This window comes from Pocillopora damicornis, chromosome 1 (assembly GCF_964200805.1).
Source record: "Pocillopora damicornis chromosome 1, jaPocDami1.2, whole genome shotgun sequence".
Taxonomy (NCBI): Eukaryota; Metazoa; Cnidaria; class Anthozoa; order Scleractinia; family Pocilloporidae; genus Pocillopora; species Pocillopora damicornis.
The window spans coordinates 17,673,033-17,697,949 of NC_142670.1; the positions used below are offsets into that span (position 1 = coordinate 17,673,033).

The window sequence follows — 24,917 nt, forward strand, 5'->3', positions numbered from 1 at the left end:
GTCGATTGTCATATATACAGAAGAAGAAATAAATACCTTTCATCGCGATTTTAAACTTTTAGTGCTTGTGCCTAGACATTTTATTTCTTTCAGTTTTGCCTCCAAAAGAGGTAAAAGGTGTAAATTATTTTACCTTCTCAAGCAAATGATTCGGAAATTTGAAAAAAGATTTTAAAGATAAACGGCTTTAAACTCAGTGAAATACATCTATTATCCTTGATATAGTGTGAAGCCTGTTTAAAAGTTTGAAAACAAATGTAAAAACAAGCACATGGAAAACTAAAGTCGTCGAAGATTCAAATGTGTACGACTGACCTTGTTTCCTATTCGCTAACGCTATGAAAGTTCCAACAGTTGACTTTGAAATGGCTTTCTGGGGCGCGCGCCCAGGATAAAAACAAACAAGATTATAACTGTTTTTTTTCTTATTTTCCTTCTATTATGCGATTCAAAGAAAATTCATTACCTGACGAGGGAATTTCGCGCTAAATTACACTTGAAAACCGATATCGATTTTCAAGTGCAATTTCACGCGGAATTTCCTCGTCAGGTAATGAATTGTCCCATAGTATTTTTTGATGTGGCAATAAAAATTCAGTCCATAAAAGACCTCGTTTCTGCAAATGCCTTTTGCTAGAAAATCAGATGATAACAGCCGCATGATACCGGTCTACAAATGTATGTAACACTGTCCGCAGCCAGCCGTAAACTTGTGCCTTACTGATAGCACTAGAGAAGGGGAAACTAGATCACGAACAAGTCCATTTTCATTCGTATTTATTAACCTACATTTTCCTGCAGAAGACGCAGGAAATGGCATTTCCGAGACCCTTCATGTAAACATTTTCTGCCCCCAGACCCCTTAGTTTAGATGGTCTTTAGCGCTCGAAATTATCTTCTCGTGCTTTCACCTTAAAAATCTCACGCTTCAACTTCTCGAAGAAATCGGAATCATTTTACAAAGTGATTACTCGGCGAACAATAACGTGCAATAATACCCACCAGCGCTACGCTTAAAAATACAAACTTATCAACAATTTATCGGCGGTGTCACGGTATCGGCGTAATTCGTAATTTCGTTCGTCGCTACATACGTGCATTGCATGAAGCAACAAGGTTTGTCGGAAGTAATGTATTAGTACGACCCTTAGAAAGCCAATATCACAATGACAACGAGACTTTTTAATATCATAATTCCCCCCGCGGTGGACATTTGATTAGATAAACTAAAAGCAAGGAATTAGACAGGAATACCGAACGTTACGTTTGGCTTTTCGATTTCATTTCGAAATGGCGTGATACCTTTTGCCACAGCTTTCAAGTTAAACCTAGGTTTTTGATGATTCGTGTCAATCTAAAGACAGGTGTTGAAGAGACTAAATGAACACAATTGTTATTAATTTGGAACACATTATCACCTACTAGTCTTTGTTGGTGATTGTCGGTTTGCTTAGTTTAGTTTTTGCGTCTTCTTGACTTTGTCACCTTTGTCGCCTTCACCAATAAAGTATTGGTAGCATTGTCAGAGTGCCCAATGCGCCATGTCATAACATAACTTAGATACAACGCGCGCTCTGATTAATCAAAAATCTACTGTAATTTCCATGCAAAATCAAATAAGTCTGAAATATCTTTCCGTCCTGCTGTCAAATGGTGCTACCACTGGCGAATTCCTAAAGTTTAATTTGCTAAAAGCTTTTGGTTTGAAAGAAACGAGGAGAACACTTTGAACACCAAAAACAACCACAAAAATTTAACTTTTATAACAATATTAATGTCACTGATTGCTCTGTTTTAGGGACTTTAAAGTGAAAGACCTTCAGAAACTCTCCACTAAAGCTCCCCAAGCCACTCGCCAAGCTCAGGAAAAACTTGATATGTTCTTGCTCAAGAAAATTGCACCGGAACACTAAATGCATTTTCCCAGTTGTTTGAAGCCCCATTAGCGCTAACTTATGGTTACATTTTAACCCGGATTTCTTTATTTCTTCATTCTAAAGCCTTTTTGGGATAATTTTCTATATCGCTTTTAGAGTATCCAGTCATCACATTCTTGACAAAAAGAGTTCGATTGAATTTTTTTTTTAGGCTTTCAGATCTGAAATCAGTTTCAAACTAATCATGGCTTATCTTAACCCTGCTTTGAACAACCCCGCCCAGTAGATTAAGGAAAAGGGTCTTAGTTAACAGTCAAAGTTGGTTATTGCTCCTGCAAACTTTCTGTGGCCAGTCTCTTCGTCGGTTATAACCTAAGCCCTAATTAAGATGTTGCTACATATGTGTTGAATAGGCGCAGTTTGAAATGCGAATTTATGAAGCTGTTAATTAATCAATGGAAAGAGGAAACGAATTTAGCTTACAGCCACCCCGGGTGAGAGTTGTTACCGTGTTGAATACCCTTGGTTTTCAAAACGGCTAATGACGAATACTAATATTTATTATCGACATATCATGAAATCACTGCCCTTTTAAATTGAAATGCACACAACATAATTTGTTAATCTTAGTTTACAGCCAAGCCAGGTGAGTATTGTTGCTGAAAATGTCTCGTGACAAGTCGTTCAGCTAGTTGTTACTCAAGCCCCTGTTTACAATTTCTTTTTCTTTGTGGATATCGATCACGGAACGAATTTTCCGAAACCAATGCTTGTCTCAAAGGACACTTCTAAGTCCAAGTGTTAATGCCGCTTTATTAGGATGTAACCCATAAGATGCGACAGCACCCACGCATCAAAATGCCTACTTTCCAGGTTGGATTCCATGCGTTCCCCTTACACCAATATTAAGAAAGACTCCAAACTTACAGTTTTTCCAGCTTGGTATTGTTACTGAAAACTCCCGATGGTAAATTCCTCAGCTGGTTGTTGTTCAACTGCCTATCAAAAAAGAAGTTGAAATATTTTTAATTGTAAGGTATACTACAACAAAGTTCAGAGAATAATAGGCTCGAAAAAAACTTGTAACTTCTTTTCTCATACTCTGATATAAGGGCCTAAAATATACAGGTGATTAATATTACATTATATCCGGACATGGATCTTTCACAACGGAATAAAGAGGAAGTTTGTGTGATGCTTCTTTCACGTTCATTGTATGCTATTTTTTTAAGTGATTTGATTCAAACAATCTTTTTAATATATCTATATCTAAGGTTATGTAACCTTTGCACCCGAAAGTATTATAATAGTTGCAGGTATAAATAAGTTAAAAAATCAATTTTTGCTGTTTTATCTCACTGTTTTAGTATACACCAAAAGAACTACTCACATCAGTATCGGTAGCTAGTGGTGGATATTTAATTCGCCGTTTTGCAGCTTGGTAAATATCTACCGCGAGCTACCTCCACCTCGCTGAATAGTTGTTAGCTATGAAGGATTTTTAAAGAGGACACTTAAACTCGAACAATTGATACCCCTACCAGTCTGTTTCGATGTAATTTGTATTCTTTTCTTTTCTTTTTTTTCCTTTTTTTGCTATTAAAACGCATACAAAACATCCCGCATAGTATCACGGAGTACGTGCATGCATCTGAGTCAGCGGAAACCGAACAAAGAAATAAGAAATGAGATTTATAAATATCTTCGAGATCGCTCAGAAGCTTCACATCAGCTTATAATAGTTTGGGATGTATAGGCTGTCTCGGTTTCCTTAAATTTCCGGTAAATTTCCAACTGCAAGTCATTTAGTTATTTGGGAACCGTGACCGGCGGTCGACCTCAATTTTATGTGTCAACATCCATGGCTCCATACTCTGTGACCAGCGTTAAGCATCACCGAACATCACCAAATAATTTGGATTGCGTAGGCTCTCTCAATATGTTAAATTATCAGAGAAATTTCCAATTCCAGTCATTCAGTGGTTTGAGAACTTTGATCGGTTGCCGATCAGGTAATCAGATTATAGAATACATTTACGTGAAACAAAACCAACTTTACAATTATCGGCAAAATATTGGTTCATTCTAAGCTTAAGTCACAAAATCCGCGAAACCTTCTGTGTGTAATATATTTTCCTTTTTTTTGTGTCGGCCTTATGCATTTTTTTAAACTTTAACGATCGTATGCTCGTTAGTTTGTTTTTAATAATCTCAACTTTTGTTTTAAAAAGGACTTCACGTCAATTGTCGCCCATTTCTATATTAGCACAGTCATTGGAGTGGTTATTTCTTCGTGAATATAATAATTTCGGCGAGAGAAGGAATTTCATCCATAGAATGTCGTCTGCTGTACGTACTTGAGCAGCCATTTCGAATCCTTGTTTACCCATTACAAACTACGTGATCACACAGCTAAAAAGATCTACTGCTAGGGCTGCTCATTTTACGACGAAAAATTAACATTTCATGAGACGAGGAGTGGCACATAGGGAGAGGTAGGAACGGGGGTACCGTGCATCAACTTTAGAAGAGAGACGACATCTCGGTCATTTGAAGATAAAACATTACTTTTGTTCGGTTAATTTGGATTTAAGGCGTCTTTTGCATAAATAAAGCAGGGTATAAACTTACAAGTCCGATAGCAAGGTGTTTTTGCTAAAAATGTCTTGTGGTAATCCCTTCAACTGATTGTTGTCCAACCACCTGATAAGAAATCATTTAAAGGCGGTGTTTAGTATGTTGAACTAATTTAAGGATGGTCAGGAGACACACAAAATGCCTGCAAACAGACGTTAGTGTCAATAAAACGATGCTTAAAACATTACTTATGTGTTCGGTAGATTTGGATTTAGGGCACCTTTTGAATAAATATAGCAGGGTATAAACTCACAGGTCTGATAGTGAGGTATTTTTGCTAAAAATGTCTGGATGTATCGTGTTCTATTTTAGTTATATTCCCGCATGGATTATTGTTTTTCAAAAAATGAGGTTTCTTCACAGGTCTTATGTTGTCTGTATCCCTATGTCTACTTTATTAGAAATATGATCAGCAGTAGTTAAATTCAATAATTTTCATAATTCGTAAAAGGTATTTACTGACGCAGTGGAAAACGCTGAAGGAGCGCTCTGATTAACTTCTCAAGCTCCGAATTTCGGAAGGTTTTTTTTGCTATACTCACCGTTTTAAGACAAGAAGACTTATAGTTAGTTTCGGCATTATTTTTCAATTCCATCAATAGAGTTGTCTCGACGAATAAATACCGTTCGGGATATTCACTCGAAAGTACTGTAATCGTTGTGTACTATATCGTCTGCTGGAGAACCGAGTCATTAAAGAAAAAAGAGAGTGTTAGATTCTTGATGCCTTTCGCCGGGCGTGGTGTCCTCGATGAAAAGTTCCCCTCGACATTAACTGGTCGTAACATCTATATCAACGCAACAGCAGTTCGATCTGGAAATACCTTTGTTGTTTGATTCTGATGGTTAAAGCGAACGATGTTCATATCTCAAGACGGCTTTATTGAGAATTTCGAAAACTAATGTTTTAACTAAGGCTTCATGTTCCTCTTAGCTACATGAAATATTCAGGAAAGATTGATTCGTTAAAAATATTACTCTTCCATGATCTTTCTGACACTTATTACCACATAGAGCAAAGGGTAAAATATAGATTTCAGCTCTCTTCGTTCGACCTGACTCTGCGTTGAATTGATGCACGGTGTACATATATGCTGTGCAACGTCACGTTATTGTCTAGTTTTTCAGGAAATTGCTTTCTTTTAAAGATGCATCTTGTGGCATCATATCAAACTCATGGGGTACAAATAGTCTTACCACAAATATAGTGACCACGCCCACTTCAACACCCCACTCAAATCGAGTGTAATTTTCGAACATTTTACCATCGTGCGGATTCTCTACGGAAAAAGCACTCAATGTACCTCTGAAATATTAAACTACAATATTGTGGCTTTCTATGTCGCTAATTTTCTAACTTGAAGTTAAAGTTTTTCCCTCGTCATTTTAACCTTTTCTCCGAGCAGTTGCATGAAATTAACAAGGCGTTTTTGTTCAAAACACAACCGAGCGAAGCGTCCCGGGTGATATCCCTTTTACGCAAGCGCAATTTAAAAAATGTACCGCCAGAATCAAAAAGAGGAAGAAATTTCCTTTGCTTTGATATGTAAAGTGTCGAACAAAAGGCAGATTTATCCTCGTCAAATGGCCTTTCAAACCAGCTGTATCTTCCTCCTTTTGATTTTTTTCCTGTTTCGTGAGCGTGAAAGCAGTAGGAGAGGGATCGGGAAACTCAGAAATCGCTTCGGGAATTAATCTACCATTGTTTACTTACGAGATAAACAAGTAAGATTTGTAAAGTTCATCGCAGTATGAAGTCCAAATAAATGCCTTTTTTAAGCTTGTTCGCTGGATTTTTCGTGAAGTTCCCTGATTAATTTTCGTTTCAGCTTACTAATATATACTATTTGAAAGCAAAGAAGTTTTCAGAGAAAACCATGAGTCGGTCTTTTCAATAATTGTAAACAAAGTGTTTGAGCAATCAGGTATACGAGGTATAATAATCAATAGCCATATATCAGAAGTCTTCAGAAAGAAAATATTCTGTTTTCAGAAAGCTGTCAAGAAAGCTAGTAATCGCGGCAATTAAATGCACTTCTTAGCAATTTGGAAACGGGCCCTCGGTATCGATTTAAGGTGTATTACAACGAGGTTGATGTACATCAGCTTAAAGATGAGAACAGCCAGTTGAGGGGAGAAAAAATAAAATTAGAAGAATCGTTGGTACAGGAGAAGGCAAAGCGATTGCGAGTGGATAAAAAAGCCCGAGAAGCTCTCGAGAAAGCTGAGAAGAAAGGGGCCTTCTGCAATAAAAAATTTATTCAGTTGGCCAAAAAAGTGATTACAAATAGGAAAAAAGGTAGAGGCCCAGCTAAGAAGAAGTTTCATGACTATTCTAAGCACCATCAAAAGAGAATTAAAAATCAACTGAAGGAGGAGTGCCAAACTACACTCTCCTGTCTTGGGCGGTACAATTTTGTTGCAACCAAAATTGAAGTCCTCAACACTGAGACTAATCAATATGAAACTTTCAATCTTGTTGGAGAGGGAGAGCTGCCATTTAGAGTCTGACCCAAAGGCCCTTAATAATGATGACATTGATAGCATAAATACGTGGCTCTAACTCAAAGATAAATTCATTATTTCAAATTAGGCCTGGCATGAAATTGCCATTAAGGCTAATGATCTCCCCAATATATATTCCATCAAGTAGCGAATTAATGAGCTAAACAGTGAATGGAACTTGAAACCAACACCAGGAGATGCTGAAAGTGTTCAGTTAGGATTTGCAGAAAGCTTGCAAGAGCACATTGTTTGGCTTCAGAAGAATGGAGAAATCAACGATGGAGAAACTATTAAGATTAAGCTTAGTGGTGATGGTACAAATATTGGAAAGGGGCTTACAGTTGTCAACCTCACTTTTACTATCCTCCATGAAAAGGATGTGGCAATGGGTGAGAAGGGAAATTATATACTTGTTGTTATAAAAACTACAGAGACATATGATAATCTGAAAGACAGCGTAGCAGACCTTCGAATGGAAATGTCAAACTTAAAGGAGATAAGTGCAAATAGTTGCACCGATAAAAATTGAATACTTTTTAGGTGGATATTTGAAATTTTTAGCTCTGGTATGTGGTTTAGGCAGGGCAAATGAGGATTATGCTTGTGTGTGGTGCAAGTGTCCCAGGGAGCAACGGTGACATACAAGCAAAACATGGTCAATTAATGACCCCAAATTTGGTGCTAGAACTGTCGCCGAAATAGCAAGGTTTTCCACTGGAAAGAAATTAAACTGTGAGGCACAACCATTATTTGATTTTATGCCTATGGACCATGTCGTCATAGATATATTACATTTTTTTTGAGGATTTCAGATGTTTTGATTGACTTGTTCATAAGAGAGCTGAGAAGAAGTGATGCTATTGAGAAAAAAAAAACCTCTGACGGATTCCCAAGAGATAAATATGAACACATGGCATGTTATGAAGAATTTATCAAAAGTATGGGAATCACTTTTAATTTTAGAATCAACAAAGAGAGCAAAAAGCTGGAATATAGAGATCTTACTGGACCAGAAAAGTTGAAACTCTTTCAGAATATAAACATTTCGACCTATGCTTGTCCCTCATTGCAGTCAAAACAAAGACATAAAAGTGATCTGGGCTAAATTTATGGACATAATTGGTGATTTGAAGCTAGATTTTACATCTGAAGAGGGTATTCTTTAACTGCAAAGAAATATCAAATCATGGTTTGAGCACTTTCTCAAAGTTTACCAAGCAAAAGATGTCACATTCTACATGCATGCACTATATTATCATGTCCCTGAGTTCCTGTCACTTTATCAGAACATAGCATATTACACACAGCAAGGCTTGGAAAAATACCAAAATACAGCTTCTAAAGATTTCTTCAGATCCACAAATCACAAAGGGGTTGATGCACTCAAACAACTGTTTCTGAAGAAAAACAGGATTCAGTTCCTGGAGGCAGCAGGTTATGAAAGGGTTAAGAACACCAACAACGATGAGCTTGTATTCAATGATTGGACTTCTTTGTCCCAACCAGTACTTAATAGTTCCTGGAATTACATAGGCAAAATCTTCAGCTACATTTAAAATTCTTTCATCCTACTTCAGTCCCAGATATGAATCAAGCACCCTATTTGACTCCAATTGGTAAACCATCTTCCCTCTTTGAAGAACGCTGGGCAAAACATTCCCAAGACCTTCCATGAAAACATCTTGGTCAACATTAAGGTCTATGTTTATATCAGGGTCCTCTCGCCGTCCAGACCAAAGCTTTTTCTTTATTTCACGAGTAAGTTGGCCATGGAACGATTTTCTATCCTCTAGAGAGTTTTCCGAGGGAATGAACAGCTTTTCGCTGCGAACAAACGGAAAATATCCAGATCCTCTATCGGCCCTGAAGGGTGTCCATTCATCGAAGCATGTGCTATAGCCAACGTAATGAATTTTCAACCTCTCTTGTCGATTTTGTCAACCTCCCTGATCTCAATATTATACAGTTTTGTATCTTTCTATCGTGGATTCGCCTTTCTGTGTTAAGTATTTATTGCAAATCGCTTTGCTTTTTTTATTTCCCTCTTTGGTCTGTCCGCCATTTTGAAAATTCGCAACAGAGAGCATGCGCATTACGTAGGGTTAGTGGTCGCGTACACCTGGAACCGAGAAAAACAAATGTTCGTCGCGCTGGGGAAAGAGTTTGATATGTCTCTGTTCTTATGGATACTTATTACTGAAAGACTTGTGAATTGTGAAATTAACCAGTGTAGCTGACTTAGTAGAGATTACACAAAAAAAAAGAGATGGTGTGAAGGAAAACGATCTCAGCATTTCCTTCTTAACATTGTGCTTTTCATTGATAATGTAATGTAGAAAATACGCATTTAAGCTTCCTTTCTCTTTTTTCTCTGAGAAATACTGGCAAGGATGGTCAATCTGGTAAAAAAGCTATGAATGATGTAAGAACGAAAACTGTGATGCATAGTACAATTTACGACTACACTCACCGTGTGAAACTCAGGTACACGTGGCCCAAGCTCTCTATTAGACATACGCTTCTTACGGGTGTTTAGGCTCTCCTCTGTAACTCTCCAGAGAGAATTTTAAATGACCAGCCTTTTTTAAAGTCCTGCGAACCCGCGGTACGAAGTTCTTGTGAAACCCGGAGACAGTTACAACACGGTAGACCTGGACGCAAGTCAAATCTCTACCAAAGACCAGCCCCCAGTCGAACATACTAGACCAAGAATGACACTCAGCCACCCGTGGAAAAAAAAGAGTAGTGGAAATCCCGCGCTTATAAAGTGTCTATAAGTCTTCGGTAGAACTTCTATGGATCGAATATATTTCGATAACCTTGAAGACAACTACCTGGCTGTCGCGCTGCAGAGTATCGAAAAATTTTCGCTATCTACGGAGTAAATATCAACACACAACATAAAATCGCTGCATGATATAATATACTTAAGAGATTATAAAGGAAAAAGATAATTAAAACTTTAGAGCAAACCCTGCTGTATCGCCATATATCTAGCTTTTCTTTGACATCTGCAACCATTTTGATGCCTTCTAGTAATTAGACTCCTGTTTTTACGCCAGTTTGGATGGAATACATCGATAAATCAGTAAACTTCCAACTGCAGGTCATATAGTTATTTAAGAATCGTGACCGGCATTCTTGCTCTTGCAATTTCTAATTAAGTGTCAACATCCATGGATCCGTACTCTGAGACCTGCGTTAAACGTGACCGAGCGCTGAGGTTTATAACTCGGGATCACTTAATTTTAAATTCAGTTTTACGACAAGATTGCTCCGTTTTAGGTGTTTTAAAGTCAAATACCTTTAGAAAGCCTCGACTAGAGATCCTCAAACTATTCGCCAAGAAGGGAAAAACTTGCTATGTTCTTGGTTCAAGAAAATTGTACCGACAAACTAAATGCATTTTCCTTTACATATTTCTGAGAATCCTATGTACATGATAAGTAAAAAAAAACCCTTGACATGTAAATGCGTACTCAAGATCTATAACAATTCTTTTTGCTGTCCGCGATTTATCTTTCACTTGATAATTTTTTCCAAGTTTAAGTGTTTTAAACACTTTTGTAAATTTAACGACGACTTCAAGGCAATAAATTTTGTGAAAGGAAAATAGTGTAACGCGAGTAAACAAAATAAGTTAAAAAGAAACAATTTCTTTGGTCCAATGTTGTACACTCTTCTCATCCACTCAATATTCCTGCCACCCCTCACAGATTTTAAAAATATTTTCCCCCAAAAGGCTTGGAAAAAGGACACAATGGAAGCAACCCTAGTTTGAGCGCTCAAAAGTAATGGATATCAGCAGTGAGAAAAACTTTTACCCTTTGCCTGGTTTTGTTTCCTCTCACAAATTATTAATGAACAATGACGAGACTTTTTAATATCATATTTCCCCCCGCGGTGGATATTTGATTAGATAAACTAAAACCAGGGAATTAGACAGGAATACCGAACGTTACGTTTGGCTTCTCGATTTGATTTCGAAATGGCATGATACGTTTTGGCGCAGCTTTAAAGTTAAACCTAGGTTTTTGATGCTTCGTGTCAACCTAAAGACGGGTGTTGAAGAGACTAAATGAACACAATTGCTATTAATTTGAAACACGTTATTACCTACTAGTCTTTGTTGGTGATTGTCGTTTTGCTAAGTTTAGTTTTTGCGTCTTCGTGACTTTGTCACCTTTGTTAAATAGTCATATATTGTGAGCGAGTATCTTTCACATCCCAAGAAAGTATTGGTAGCAGAGTGTCAGAGTGCCCAATGCGCCATGTCATAACATAACTTCGATACAACGCGCGCTCTGATTAATCAAAAATCTATTGTAATTTCTATGTAAAATCAAATAAATCTGAAATATCATCCCGTCCTGCTGTCAAATGGTGCTACTACTGGCGAATTCCTAAAGTTTAATTTGCTAAAAGCTTTTGGTTTGAAAGAAACGAGGAGAACACTTTGAACGCCAAAAACAACCACAACAATTTAACTTTTGTAACAACATCAATGTCACCGATTGCTCTGTTTTAGGGATTTTAAAGTGAAAGACCTTCAGAAACTCTCCACTAACGCTCCCCAATCCACTCGCCAAGATCAGGGAAAAACTTGATATGTTCTTGCTCAAGAAAATCACCCTAGAAAACTAAAGGCATTTCCTTTAGATATTTCTGAGAATCTTATCTACTTGATACATGAAAAAAAAACCCTTCGAAAGTAGATGTGCACTCAAGATTTTTGGAAATTCCGTTTTTTGTCCACGATTTCAACTTTCACCTGATAGTTTTTGCCAAGTTTAGGCATTCCAAACACTTTTGTAAATTTTAACAACGACTCCATGGCAATTTTAATTCAAGCTGAGACAACTTAAGCAAATTTTGTTACAGGAAAATAGTGTACCGCGAGTAAACAAAATAGTTGGACGACGCTTGAATCCGTACACACGAAACACGGCTCGATGTTGTTGTCTTTCGATTTCTTCGCTTTCAGACGTGATGTGGTCTAGTAATGTTATTAAATAATTAAAAGTTAAATCCTCACAATCAAAATAAACTCCACCAGTTAAAATCCTACAACTGAATTTATTTTTCAAAATAAAAACACTTCCGCATGTAATTAAAGCTGCTTTCTATGCTTGCTAACTTTAAAAGCTTTCCGTACAGACTATCATGAAGAATTCTTCACTAACACGTTATTTTTTATTAATTGTTTTCGCGTTCTCTCAACATCCAAAGTGGTTTGTATACGACGGCAAAGCAATGCTTAGCTATCCCGGAGCAACGCACGCGAGATTTGCGCTTTTAGCCGTTGCAGGGTAATAGCCATTAAAATCACCTCTTTGTGCTATATTATCTCAATGGTTTCGTATATACTACGAGTACGTTTCGGTGGTATGGTAAAACTGGTCACTGTGTTGGTTGCAAATAAACCCTGAACTTAAGTAGTATTAATTACTGCGAGGATCGCTTTCATATTCCCGTCTGTAACCGCAGTTCAAATATATGACTTCCATATATTCACAACCGATGTAATTTTTATTCCTTTTCTTCTATTTTCTCATAGTTCTTTTCTTTTTTTTCTTTTTTTGCGATTAAAACACATACAAAACATCCCGCGTAGTATCACTGAATTTCTTACTGCGTGCATTCTGATTCAGAGAAACCAAACGCTAGTAATGAGATTTATAAATGTCTTCGAGAGAGCGCAGAAGCTTCTAATCAACATGTAATAGTTCGGAATGTATGGGCTTTCTCAGTTTCCTCAAATTTTCGGTAAATTTCCAACTGCAAGTCATGTAGTTATTTAGGAACAGTGACCGGCAGTAGACCTCAATTTTGTGTCAACGTCCATGGCTCTGTATTCTGAGACCAGCGTTAAGGATCACCGAACGCGAGACATGAGATTTATAAATCGCTTTTGGATCACTTTGCGGTTCCTCGTCGACATATGATGGTTTGGATTGCGTAGGCTCTCTCAATTTGTTGAATTTTTAGAGAAATTTCAAACTTCCGTTCATTCAGTAGTTTGAGAACTTTGATCGGCTGTCGATTAGGTAACCAAAGTATACGAATATATTTATGTCAAACAAAACTAACTTTTCAGTTATGGACAGAATATGGTTTCATTCTAAGCTTGAGTCACAAAATCCCCGAACCTTCTTTTTGTAAGATATTTGCCTCCCTTTTGTACCAGCTTCATGTGTTTTTCAAGTAAGCTTTCAAGATCTTGTTCTCGTAAGTTTGTTTTATCAATCCAAATTATTGTTTTCAAAATACTCCACTTCACTAATCCCCCATTTGTATATTATCGCAGTGAATGGAGAGCTGATTTGTCCGTGAATATGGAAATTTCGGCGAGAGAAGAAACAATTTCGTTTATAAAATGTCGTCTGCGGTACATACTTGAGCACCCATTTCGAATCCTTGTTTACACATTTCTAACTACGTGACCACACAACTAAAAAGGTTTATTTCTAGGGCTGGTCATTTTATGAAGAAAAATTATCATTTAGGGAGACGAGAAGTAGCACATAGAGTAGAGGTCACAACAAGGCAGAGGTGGATCCAAGGGTACTGTGCATCAGCATTAGAAGAAAGAGGACATATCGGTCATTTAGCGACGAAGCATTATTTGTCAGTTCAGTAGATTTGGATTTAAAGCGTCTTTTGAATAAATAAAAAAGAGAATAAACTTACAAGTCCGATAGCAAGATGTTTTTGCTGAAAATGTGTGATGGTAATCCCTTCAACTGATTGTTGTCCAACCGCCTGACAAAAAGTCATTTAAAGGCGGTATTTAGTAGGTTACACCAAATAAGGAAGGTCAGGAAGCACATAAAATGCTTGTAAACAGACTGTTAGCGTCAATAAAGCGATTCTTTTTTTAAGTCTGCGATAAGAAAACGAGCTATACTGTAGAACAAAATGACTTTGAGGGTTTTTTATTCGAAGCATTGAAAACAACTGAACGCTAAAATTCCTCTACGGAGTAAATAGCAACACAAATCGTTGCAGGATGTAATATACTTATAAGATTATAAAAGGAAAAAAAAATAGAAATTAAAACTTTAGAGCAGGCCCTGCTTTATCGCCATATATCTAGCTTTTCTTTAACATCTGCAACCTTCTAGAAGTTAGACTCCTGTTTTTACGCCAGTTTGGAAGGAATACATCGATAAATCAGATATCGCATTGTGCTGTTAATCGCAACATCAATCAACCTAAGGGTTTAGAAATTCGTCATTCATTGAAAAAATAGACTATTTTAAGATTTTACAATCTCTTACTATTTTACAACCCGGTCTCCATTTCACTGAGCCGATAGTATGTCTATTGGAAGGCTATGCAGCTGGTTGTTTACTCAACCACACATCAAAAAATTGATCCAACCACGTTTAACAAGAACGGGTTATAATGCTGATAAAATATACTTCAGCTATGACCATCCAATCATCACATTCTTAAAAAAAGAAATTCCATTGAATTTTGTCTTAAAAATTTCAGATCTGAAATCAGTTTCAAACTAATCATGGGTTATCTTAACCCAGCTTTGAACGACCTCGCCCAGTAGATTAAGTAAAAGGATCTTGGTTAACAATCAAAGTTGGTTACTGCTCTTGCGAACTTACTGTGGTCAATCTCATTAGGATGTTGCTACATATGAGTTAAATAGACGCAGTTTGTTATGCGAATTTATGAGGCTGTTAATTAATCAATGGAACGAGGAAACGAATCTTAGCTTACAGCCATTCCAGGTGAGAGATGTTACTGTGTTGAATACGCAATGGCTTTCAAAGCAGCTAATGAAGAATACTTATATTTATTAACGACATATCATTGTCAGTCCCTGTTAGGATATCACTGCCCTTTTAAATTGAAATGCACACAGTACAGATTTGTTTAATCTTAGCTTACAGCCAAGCCAGGTGAGTATTGTTGCTGAAAATATCTTGTGACAAGTCGTTCAACTGGTTGTTACTCAAGTTCCTGTTAGAAAAAAATTGATACAACTGTGTTAGATATATACGGTTTTCAATACTCTTGAAAGATACTTTTATAAGGAGATTAGAGACCGCTTTTATTCCAAAGTCTTTGTTTCACCTTCGCACGAATTTTCCGCTTCAAGAACCCATTTTTTTTTTATGTATTTCGTAGAGCAAGTTATCAAACTAATGAGGATGAAAAAATGGTAGTAGATTCAGCTATGGACAAATAATCAACTTTCCGCAGCTAAATACGTGTATGATTGCATAGATCATGAACCAGTGATCTACAACCATTTCTTGTTCGAAATAACTTGGCGGTGAACGACATAGTGCAGAACGTAATAACTTGAAAATGTCTCAAAGGCTTTGTTACTTATTTCAATATTAATAATAACAAAAAAAGCAACTTAAGAAAAACGGCATTCAGTGGTAAACTCTTCCAGATGTACGCACCGAACAGTTTTACTCAAAATCGTCCGTTGTGCACCAGAAATGGATAAATTGCATTATTGTTCCAGCCATTTCTCAGTGAGATGGCATTCATACTATTAGACCTACTTTTTCAAAGTTGTCTTTGACGTTTAAGGCTATATTTGAGCAGTCATATAACACCAAAGATAGTTCTGAATATAACTAAAACAGTTAAAATATATTGGTATATATCTACGTTTTTTGAAGTTCTCATGATTTGCTTGATATTTCAGTTTCTAAGGGCTTCCTATGCATTAAGTACAAGGTATTGCGAGCAGAAACAGAAAGCGTGCTCCGCCGTTATTTTTCACATTCTACAATTTTTTTTTTCGATTCCACTTTTCCTTCACGAAGTCACGAAGTATTGCCTTATTGTTTAGCTTTGTTCTTGTTTTGTGACCCTGCTGATATGGACGTTAAGATATTTTTTAGTGTAGCCAGGAGGTTACAGCTTTCAGTTTACAAGGTACAGTTTTCCTTTCACGTGGCTCGAGAGACTCGGGAGATTGTAGTTCGGGTTAGGAATGACCCCCGTAGCAAACCTACGTTCAAAAAATTCAATATTGAAGAATTTCCGGTCATTGACGTCGACGGCACCACGAAAAGGCTGGTGTAAGATTGATTTAGAAGTCGCTCTTACTCAGTTAAGATGAAGAATAACATTCATTCGCTTCGTAATCTGCAGTTTAGTCTGCAACGTAAATAGTACCTCAACAATTGATCTCTCGCTAATACTCACAATGCTGCTGTGGTGAGGGGAATTTTCCACGGAAACGACATCAATTCTTTTCCTGCACAGTTCACACGCAACAGATTGTATGTTCCCTTCAACATGCGGCACTCACAAGGGCCTGGGCACTCTGAATATTAGACAGTAAATAATGTTCATATAGTTAAATCGCTAAAAAATGTGTAATATGTCATCACTGAGTTTGCCTTTCAAAGAGAAAACCAACTTATTTCATAGTATTGAGGAAGAAAAAGAAAGTAGCTTTCGAATGATAGTTTACAACGGAATGCACGAGATGAACTTTTAAACTTAGGCATTTAAATTTGCGAAATTTTTCAACTTTAGAGTACCATCTTTGAACTCATTACTAACATACTCTTATCATTGTCAGCATTTAGAGAAGTCAGAAATTAAGCTAAAACAAAAAAAAATTCATCAAACTATAGCAGAGGGGAGAGTTTCCTTCTGAGAGGCTGAAAAACGCTAAATAATCAGAATAACTAAAAAATGGGTCTCAGGTTCACACGTGAGAAAAGATTAATGTTTCTATTGCGCGAATTAAAAAGTGGATATGATGAAATGCTGCTTACAAACGGTATGACAAAATTAATCAAGAAAAATTAGTTGAACAAAATTGAACACTAAAATTACCAAAACTAATCAAAACAAATGAACTCTTTAACTCTCATGAGTGACCAAGACAGAATTTCTCCCCACAATATCCATACAATTTCAAGCGGACAAGTGATGATAATAAAGAGAGATATCAATAAAGGGGTTATTAGTTGATCCAGTAACAAATTCTCAGAACTAAGATCATAGTAACTGTACCCCAGTAAGTAAAGAGAATTACTAATGAGATCTTGGAAGTGAGAGAGTTACTTGAAACAAACTTTGTGAAATAAACATCGTGCAAAAATCCTTTCTGGTCGGAGGCAGCCCATTTGGCAATTTACAAAGCGAGGCAAACCAAAAAACAAATCCAGTGAGTAGCAGGGTGGATAGCTTGAACCTAGACCACTAGATTACAAGCTTTGCAACATAACCACTCTACCAAACTTGCCTCTTTCCAAAAAAAGATTGTCATTTTGATAGATTTGATCAAAGAAAGCTCAATCTGAAAGAAGAACTGTCTAAAATATTGATAATCTATCGCAGTCTAGAAGAACGGGGCAAATTACGAGAGCGACTACACGAGGGCGGCGAACCGTGGAGGAGAGATACTAAGAATTAACAAGATGCAAATAAATTAATCAAATAGTACACATTTAGGCATCCAATTGAAAACTGATATAGTTCCATTACACTGGTGTAAGAAATAAACTCACCTTCAAAGCTGAGGCTGATTTCACTCCTTGATACGTTATTATCTCTTCGTACCTCGCAGCTGTAATTCACATTCTTTTCTGCAGCTACAAGCTGATATCTTACACTGGTACTATTTTGAACAACAACACCATTTTTTCTCCATACAATGTATGGAGCTGGCGCACCTTCCACCGGGCACCACAGGTCGGAGGTTCTGTTCGAAAATACAGTCTGTGTCTTGGGTACTTGGATCATGGTGGGTGTGGCTACATTAGGCAATTGATAAAAAAAAACACACATATTGTGTATCATACAGAACAAGCAAACCGCAGGCATAATATGTGAAGTAAATACATTGTGTATGGACAACCGTTTTTACCCCAAAGTCATGCAGGACTTCTGTCGGTCTCGTTCTTAGTCTATTTCTCTTTGTTTCTATCTGTGGCTGTTCGTCTGTCTGGTTGTATACCTGATAAAAAGCTACTTAATAAGGGAATAAATACTGCTATATGTGAAATAAAACGTAATAGTAATGTAAGCCGACGTTATATCTCCTGAATAAAAAATTGTTGTCATGAAATTACAGTTGAATTCAAAGACTCTAACCAAGTGCCTTAACAGTGATTAACTTAGCAAGAAATATCTTGCCTGTTTGATTGAAGGATTTTTCCGAATATTCTGCACTCAAATAAATGCTGTAGTCATGGAAAAAGCCCAACCACAAATACCGTCCACTGGATCGCACTACAGTAGTTTTGTGATCGACACAGAATACACCAAGAACGTTGGCTGACCGATTATTGCCGTCTCGAATCTCAAGATAGTTATCCTGTAGACATGGTCGAGGATTCAATCCGTAGCTGCGAATGGTAAACTTTAGTTCCACGTAGTGTCCTTTTGGAGCTGAGAGAACATGTGTACTATCAAACCAAGGAACTCTCTTCCATCCTTTTACTTGTTGAGGATATTTCAACAAAACTGCAGCAAATGCAAGAAGTTAATTACTTTGCTTACAAAAAGGAAAGTTTGATAGATATCGTAGGTGAAGGCTTAATGGTATATAGCAAGAGAAAGAAAAAGTCTGCAGGTTTACATAACAAGGGCCGCCATTTTAGACCTCAGCTGATCTCTGTCTTACAAGTGTCACTGGTCCACTAATCAGATATCAGATCAATAAACTTCAAAACATCTATCGCACGACTGCAAAATAAATCCTCATTCAGATCTTGAGTTCAACGGGCTTGAGCTAGCTATTACAAAACTGAGTCTTCCATTCTAACCAAAAACTTACTAATGCTTTACATTTGCAGTTACTTTCACTGAGAAAAGTGTTTCAGAAGATAAAGGAAAGTGCTTTATTAATGCATTAGAGGAATAATTTTTTGACTTCATCTTATTCTAGCACTTTACTTTGAAGTTGATTGTACAAGGTGAATGCAGTGGCAATGTCTTTGACGGGTTCAGTCTCGAGCTCAAAGTAGGACTAGGCAAATGTTTCGGACCACTTTCTCTCACCACCGAACAAGCATGCACCACATGTTGCATGCCTAGAAGCAGTTTGACATTACACGCGGGTATGAGAAGTTTTCATCCCACGTGACTATTACATTAAATTTAAGCACTGGCATATATTGCAGTTCAAGAAAGCCTGACATAACAATTGCCAACAGATCCTCATGCCCACCTTGCAGTTTTTCTTGTCGCTCTATCCATCCACTCAACCTTGCACTCTCCTACCTTTCTCTCCTCTTTTCCTCCCTTTACTCGCCCTTTCCCGGGCCTCCCCAAGCATTCTACCCTTCCTCCCCTCCCACATTACCCACGAAGGGCTCCCATTCCCTCCCACATGTCAACAAATGCAAATATTTATCATTTTAGTAAACACTTTCGACAACAATTGTGAACAACTGAAGGGCTTACCGAAAAGGAGAATGAAACTCCACTTAGCCACTGAGGGTACCATCATGACGTGTTTCAGTTTGTTTTCTGCAGAAGAAAAGTTAATGTCTCAATTTGTTTCTTTCATCAAAAGTGGTTAGTAAATTAAATCTTTTCGAAGCAGCTCGATGTTTTATACACAAGTTTCTGGAGTGAACTCTTGAGGTTTTAATGAATTTGTCTCCATCGGCTACAGAACAAACGTATCCTTCGAAGTGAAACAGAAAAAACCTCAGACTTTCTTGACACTTGCTGGAAAGTTGAATTTAAAAAAAGATAGTCATTGTTTAACTCTGCTGAAAATTAAGATGTTGTTTTGCCATTGCTCATCAACAATACTTTTCATAACCTGCATTAAACAATCGAAAGAAAAAACTCCTTTTTGTCCTAGAACATTCCCCTTTGTAATTTAGAATAATAAAAAGAAGATTGCGTTAGTTGCATTATGACTCATGAGAAAAAAATTACTTCAAAACTAATAAATACAGCGACCCAGGAGCTTTACCCATTGTTCAGTCATACATAGCTAAAAATTCACGTACTCTAAAAGTGGCAATGTATATTAAGACCTGGTAAAAGGAAAGGAGTAACTTTGTCGTCTTGTCTGATAGCTGCTATTCATACTTCGTAGAACATTTGAACATTGTGATAAAAATTTTGGTTTATTCTCAAATCATAAACCTGATATTCAACTTTACATTAAACTTTTAGATAGGTTTAACTCCCGTAAAATTTCAATTCGTTCCTGCATGTTACACATTGATAAATTTTTTTCAACATTTTTGTGCGTGTTATTCACAAGAGGGAAAAAATTATGTAAAACTGGGAAAAAATTTAACAGTTTATTTAATAATACTGCTGTCATGGATTGAGCACATATCCTGATGCATCAAAAATGGACAATTTCATATAAAACCGAGCTAATTCTATTTGAAGCATTATCTTAGCGAGAATGGAGGCATCAGCTTTTAGCCAATGAGTTGCATTTCATAACAACGGACTTTTGAGCTATGGCAAAAGAGATAGAAATGAAAAAAAAAATGTTTATTTTCCTTTAAATCGAAATGAAGGGGACAGCGTTTTCCCTCGAATAACTAAAATTTAAATTTTTTATCGTAGTGTTAGCGTAGTCTCCGACTTGAAAGTCGGAGACTGCGCTAAGATCTCAGTTAGTACGACCAAAGGACGCTGTCGACCCAGCTAAACAAGATGGTGTAGTTTACAAGATTTCCTGTGAATGCGGCAAGGTGTACATCGGAGAGACTGGAAGACCTATTCAAGACAGAATTAAGCAGCACGATCGAGACGTCCGACTCGCCCGTACCGAGACCTCCGCCGTTTCAGAGCATGCCCACAACACCGGACACAAGCCGCTCTGGAACGACGTAAAGTTTATTGATCGTGACCCTTATTACTACACGCACAGAGTCAAAGAGCCAGTTCATAAAAGACTTCACCCTAACAAAATAAAAAAAAAACCAGCTAATCAAAGCAGAGCATCATGCTTTATAAGATCACGCATGACCAGTCGACCTCATCGCCTGAAGAAGACTAACAGTATGCAGTCGAAACGTCGCGATCTACAACACACGTGACAACATCGTGAGACAAACGAAAAACTTAGCTTTTATTGTTGTTCACCACGATGAATAACCACAACCTTTTTTACGAAATTGACCGACATTTATTTCTCCTGAATTCTAAAAGATGTGCGTGATTAGAATTGACGCTTCATCTTCAAAATTTACATTATTAACGACACTAATTTCTAATTCTCTGGTCGATTAAACGCGTCATTAGGGACCAAGATTAAAAAAAAATCTCTCCTCTTTCAAACGCCTTTTTGAGTGATGAATCATATGATGAACCTCGTTTTTCCCACTACCCTCTTCCCTGAGAAAACGTCGGTATGGTTGGGAGAATTAAGAATTTATTGTTTGGAAGTAAACAGTTATAAACTAAAATAATCGCTAATCGCTCTGACGAAGGGCTAACGCTCGAAACGTCAGCTTTTTTACCCTTTACGGTGGCTAATTTACGTTTTCAACCCAGTTGTTAACATTAAATTACCTGATAAACTAAAATAGTTTTTTAAATACTGAAGGTTATCGAAACTCTAGTAGTTTTTATATCTTCCTAAAGAGCATGTGAACAAACTATGTTTTTCTTTTTCTTTTTTTTTTTCTTATTTTAGTTCCTTTTAATTTCATTGATGCTGACGAAAGAAATGCTAACGTCGACAAAAAAAAAATTGAAAATTAGTAATTTTTAGAACCCGCATCATCCGCAAGCCGACTGCTTCTTGTCTCCAACTCAGTTTTCATTTGACTTTCAAATTTTTGGGTTTACAAACTGATCACCAATTTTTCCTTTTTTTTGTTTTTATATCTTAAATGTAAAACAACAATTCAAAGTGGACACTCCTGTGCAGATTTTTCCACTCTGAAGTCCGAAGGTCTCACCACCAAATCTTGTTGTGTTTCTCAAAGCATTTGGACATTTTAACAAGTTCATTGTTCTTGATTCTCGTCAGTAGTTTACACAACATTGTAGTAATGTTCATAGAGAGAAAATAAATTTTGATCAGTTTTACAGAAGTGCTATGTTTCCTTTGTTGTGAAACCACTAGGAAAGTTCATCGCAGAGTTCATGTTTCGGTGATTTCACAGAACCTAAAGAAACTAGACGGATCGAATAACAGACTATACGTTCCAGAGATAAATAGTGAACAATAAATATTCCGTTAGAGTGCAAAACCAACACGTATTCATCAACAGCATCGACATCTGTACCGGAAATGAAGTTATTTTGCGATACACAGAAAAAATTGCTCATCGTCTTTAAATCAACTATTTTGCCCCAAGAAGGATAAAATAATTGACTACTAAGTGTAGAGGAGAAAGCTACAAGGCTTTTACATTAAGTACCTGATCATATTCAAAGATAACTATCGTTCGACAACTGACGTTTTCATTAGTTCGCACCAATATTCAACTTAAAAATACAGATGATGCCATTATTGACGCACAAATTTTCAGATCAGAAATTTTTGTTTCGCCGTGTATATAAAAGACGATTTTTTGTGTTAATTCTTTGAAACCGGATCTCAAAAGTTACATGATATCATCCTATGTTTAAAATATTTTTCTTACATCAGTTACTCTCGGTTAGGAAACAAAAATTTGAAACAAAGGTGGATGTAGTTTGAATAATTATCATTACCATTTTCATTATCATTAATTACTCTTCTGTTACAGCGTACCGAGTGTTAATGCATAAAAATATTGCCCCAGAAGGTGCAAAACATAACCTACGCTGTTCTGTAGGAATTTAATACTGAAAAAGTTGAGGTCTTAAAATTTCTCTTTATTTTCATTGATGCTGAGGAAAGAAATGCTAATATGAAAGAAATGGAATATTAGTAATTTTTAGAACCCACATCATCCACAAGCTGACTGCTTCTCGTCTCCAACTCAGTTTTCATTTGACTTTCAAATTTTTGGTTTTACGAACTAATCAACAATTTTTCCTCTTTTTTTTGTTGTTGTTTTTTTGTTTTTGTTTTTTTTGGTATATATTAAATGTAAAACAACAATTCAAAGTGGACGCTCCAATGCAGATTTTTCCATTCTGAAGTCCGAAGATCTCACCACTAAATCTTGATGTGTTTCTCTAAGCATTTGGACATTTTAACAAGTTAATTGTTCTTGATTCTCGTCAGGAGTTTAAGCAACATTGTAGTTATGTTTATAGAGAGAAATTAAATTTTGATCAATTTTAAAGAAGTGCTGTCTCCTTTGTTTTGAAACCACTAAGAGAGTTCATAGTGGAGTCCATTTTTCGGTGATTTCACGGAGCTTAAAGACACTAGACGGATCGAATAACAGACAATACGTTCCAGAGATAAATAGTGAATGATAAATATTCCATTAGAGTACAAAACAAACACGTATTTATCAACAGAATCGACATCTGTACCAGAAATGAAGTTATTTTGCGACACACCGAAAAAATTGCTCACCATCTTTCAATTAACCTGAGAAAGCGCCGGCATAGTTGAGAGAATTAAGAATTCATTGGTTAAAAGTTAACGGGTATAAACTAAGAGTTATTTATGCACTAGAAGTTATTGAAACTCTAGTAGTTTTTACGTCTTCCTAAAGAACATGTGGACCAAGTGTGTCTTTCTTTTTTTTTGGCTATTTTTTTTATTTATTTCCTTTTAATTTAATTCATGCTGAAGAAAGAAATGCTAGCCTCGACAAAAATATAAAAAATTGAATATTGATAATTTTTGGAACCTGCATCATCCAAAAGCTGACTGCTTCTTGTCTCCGCTTAAGTTGTCATTTCACTTTCAAATTTTTGGTTTTACTAACTAATCACCAATTTTTCCTCTTTTTTGTTCTTAAGTGTAAAACAAAAATTCAAAGTGGACGCTCCCATGCAGATTTTTCCACTCTGAAGTCCGAAGATCTAACCAAAAAATACTGATGTGTTTCTCTAAGCATTTGGACATTTTAACAAGTTGATTGTTCTTGATTCTCGTCACTAGTTTACACAAAATTGTAGTAATGTTTATAGAGAGAAATTAAAATTTGATCAGTGTTACCGAGACGCTATGTTTCCTTTCTTTTGAAACCACTAAGAAAGTTCAGTGTACAGTTCATTTTTTGGTCATTTCACAGAACGTAAAGACATTAGACGGATCGAATAACAGACTGTACGTTCCAGAGATAAAAAGTGATGAATAAATATTCTGTGAGAGTACAAAACCAACACTTATTCATCAACTGAATCGACATCTGTACCGGAAATGAAGTTATTTTGCGATACACCGAAAAAATTGCTCACCGTCTTTAAATTAACAATTTTGCCCCAAGAAGGATAAAACAATTGATTACTAAGGGTAAAGGAGAAAGCTACAAAGCTATTAAATTATGTACCTCAATATTGATTGTCCCTTTACACTTTTCGAGCCTGATCGCATTTATCCACATAAGCAGCAGAGAATAAATACACAGAAAAGTAAAGGTTTTTACAGCTGCTGTTAATTGTTGTTTTCAGTAAATTCAGAGTTAAGACAAGAATTTCAATCGCGTAATTCGTAAAAGTCACAGGTACAGCAAAATTAGAAAAGAAAATTAGTTTAGGTTTAAAGAAAGGTCTGATTACTACTACTGTTGGAAACTAACGGGACAATTGATAGAATGCTGCAGGAAAATGAAGACTTGCTAACCAAAACTTAATCCCTGATCATATCGAAAGATAACTATAGTTCGACAACTGACGTTTTTATTAGTTCGCTTCAGATCAGAATTTCTGTTTTGCCGAGTGTATTAAAGACGACTTTTGTGTTAATTCTTTGACACCCGATTTCAAAAAATATATGTTGTCCTGTGGTTGAAAATATTATTCCTACATCAGTTACTCTGCTAGGAATCAAGAAGTTGAGACAAAGGTGGATGTAGT

The 24,917-nt window shown here is 36.5% G+C and overlaps 1 protein-coding gene across 1 annotated transcript in view; it reads right to left on the bottom strand.

The window, feature by feature from the left end:
• Positions 1-19,473, bottom strand: part of LOC149052428 (uncharacterized) — a 90,523-nt gene extending 71,050 nt beyond the window's left edge. The window contains exons 1-5 of the mRNA XM_089194984.1: positions 19,428-19,473; positions 18,156-18,485; positions 17,528-17,773; positions 16,209-16,329; positions 14,928-14,999 (exon numbers count right to left, since the gene is read on the bottom strand). Of these exons, the coding sequence (XP_089051110.1) occupies positions 14,928-14,999; positions 16,209-16,329; positions 17,528-17,773; positions 18,156-18,485; positions 19,428-19,473 (815 nt within the window). The remainder of the gene's footprint in view (positions 1-14,927; positions 15,000-16,208; positions 16,330-17,527; positions 17,774-18,155; positions 18,486-19,427) is intronic.
• Between the last annotated feature and the right edge of the window lie 5,444 nt (positions 19,474-24,917).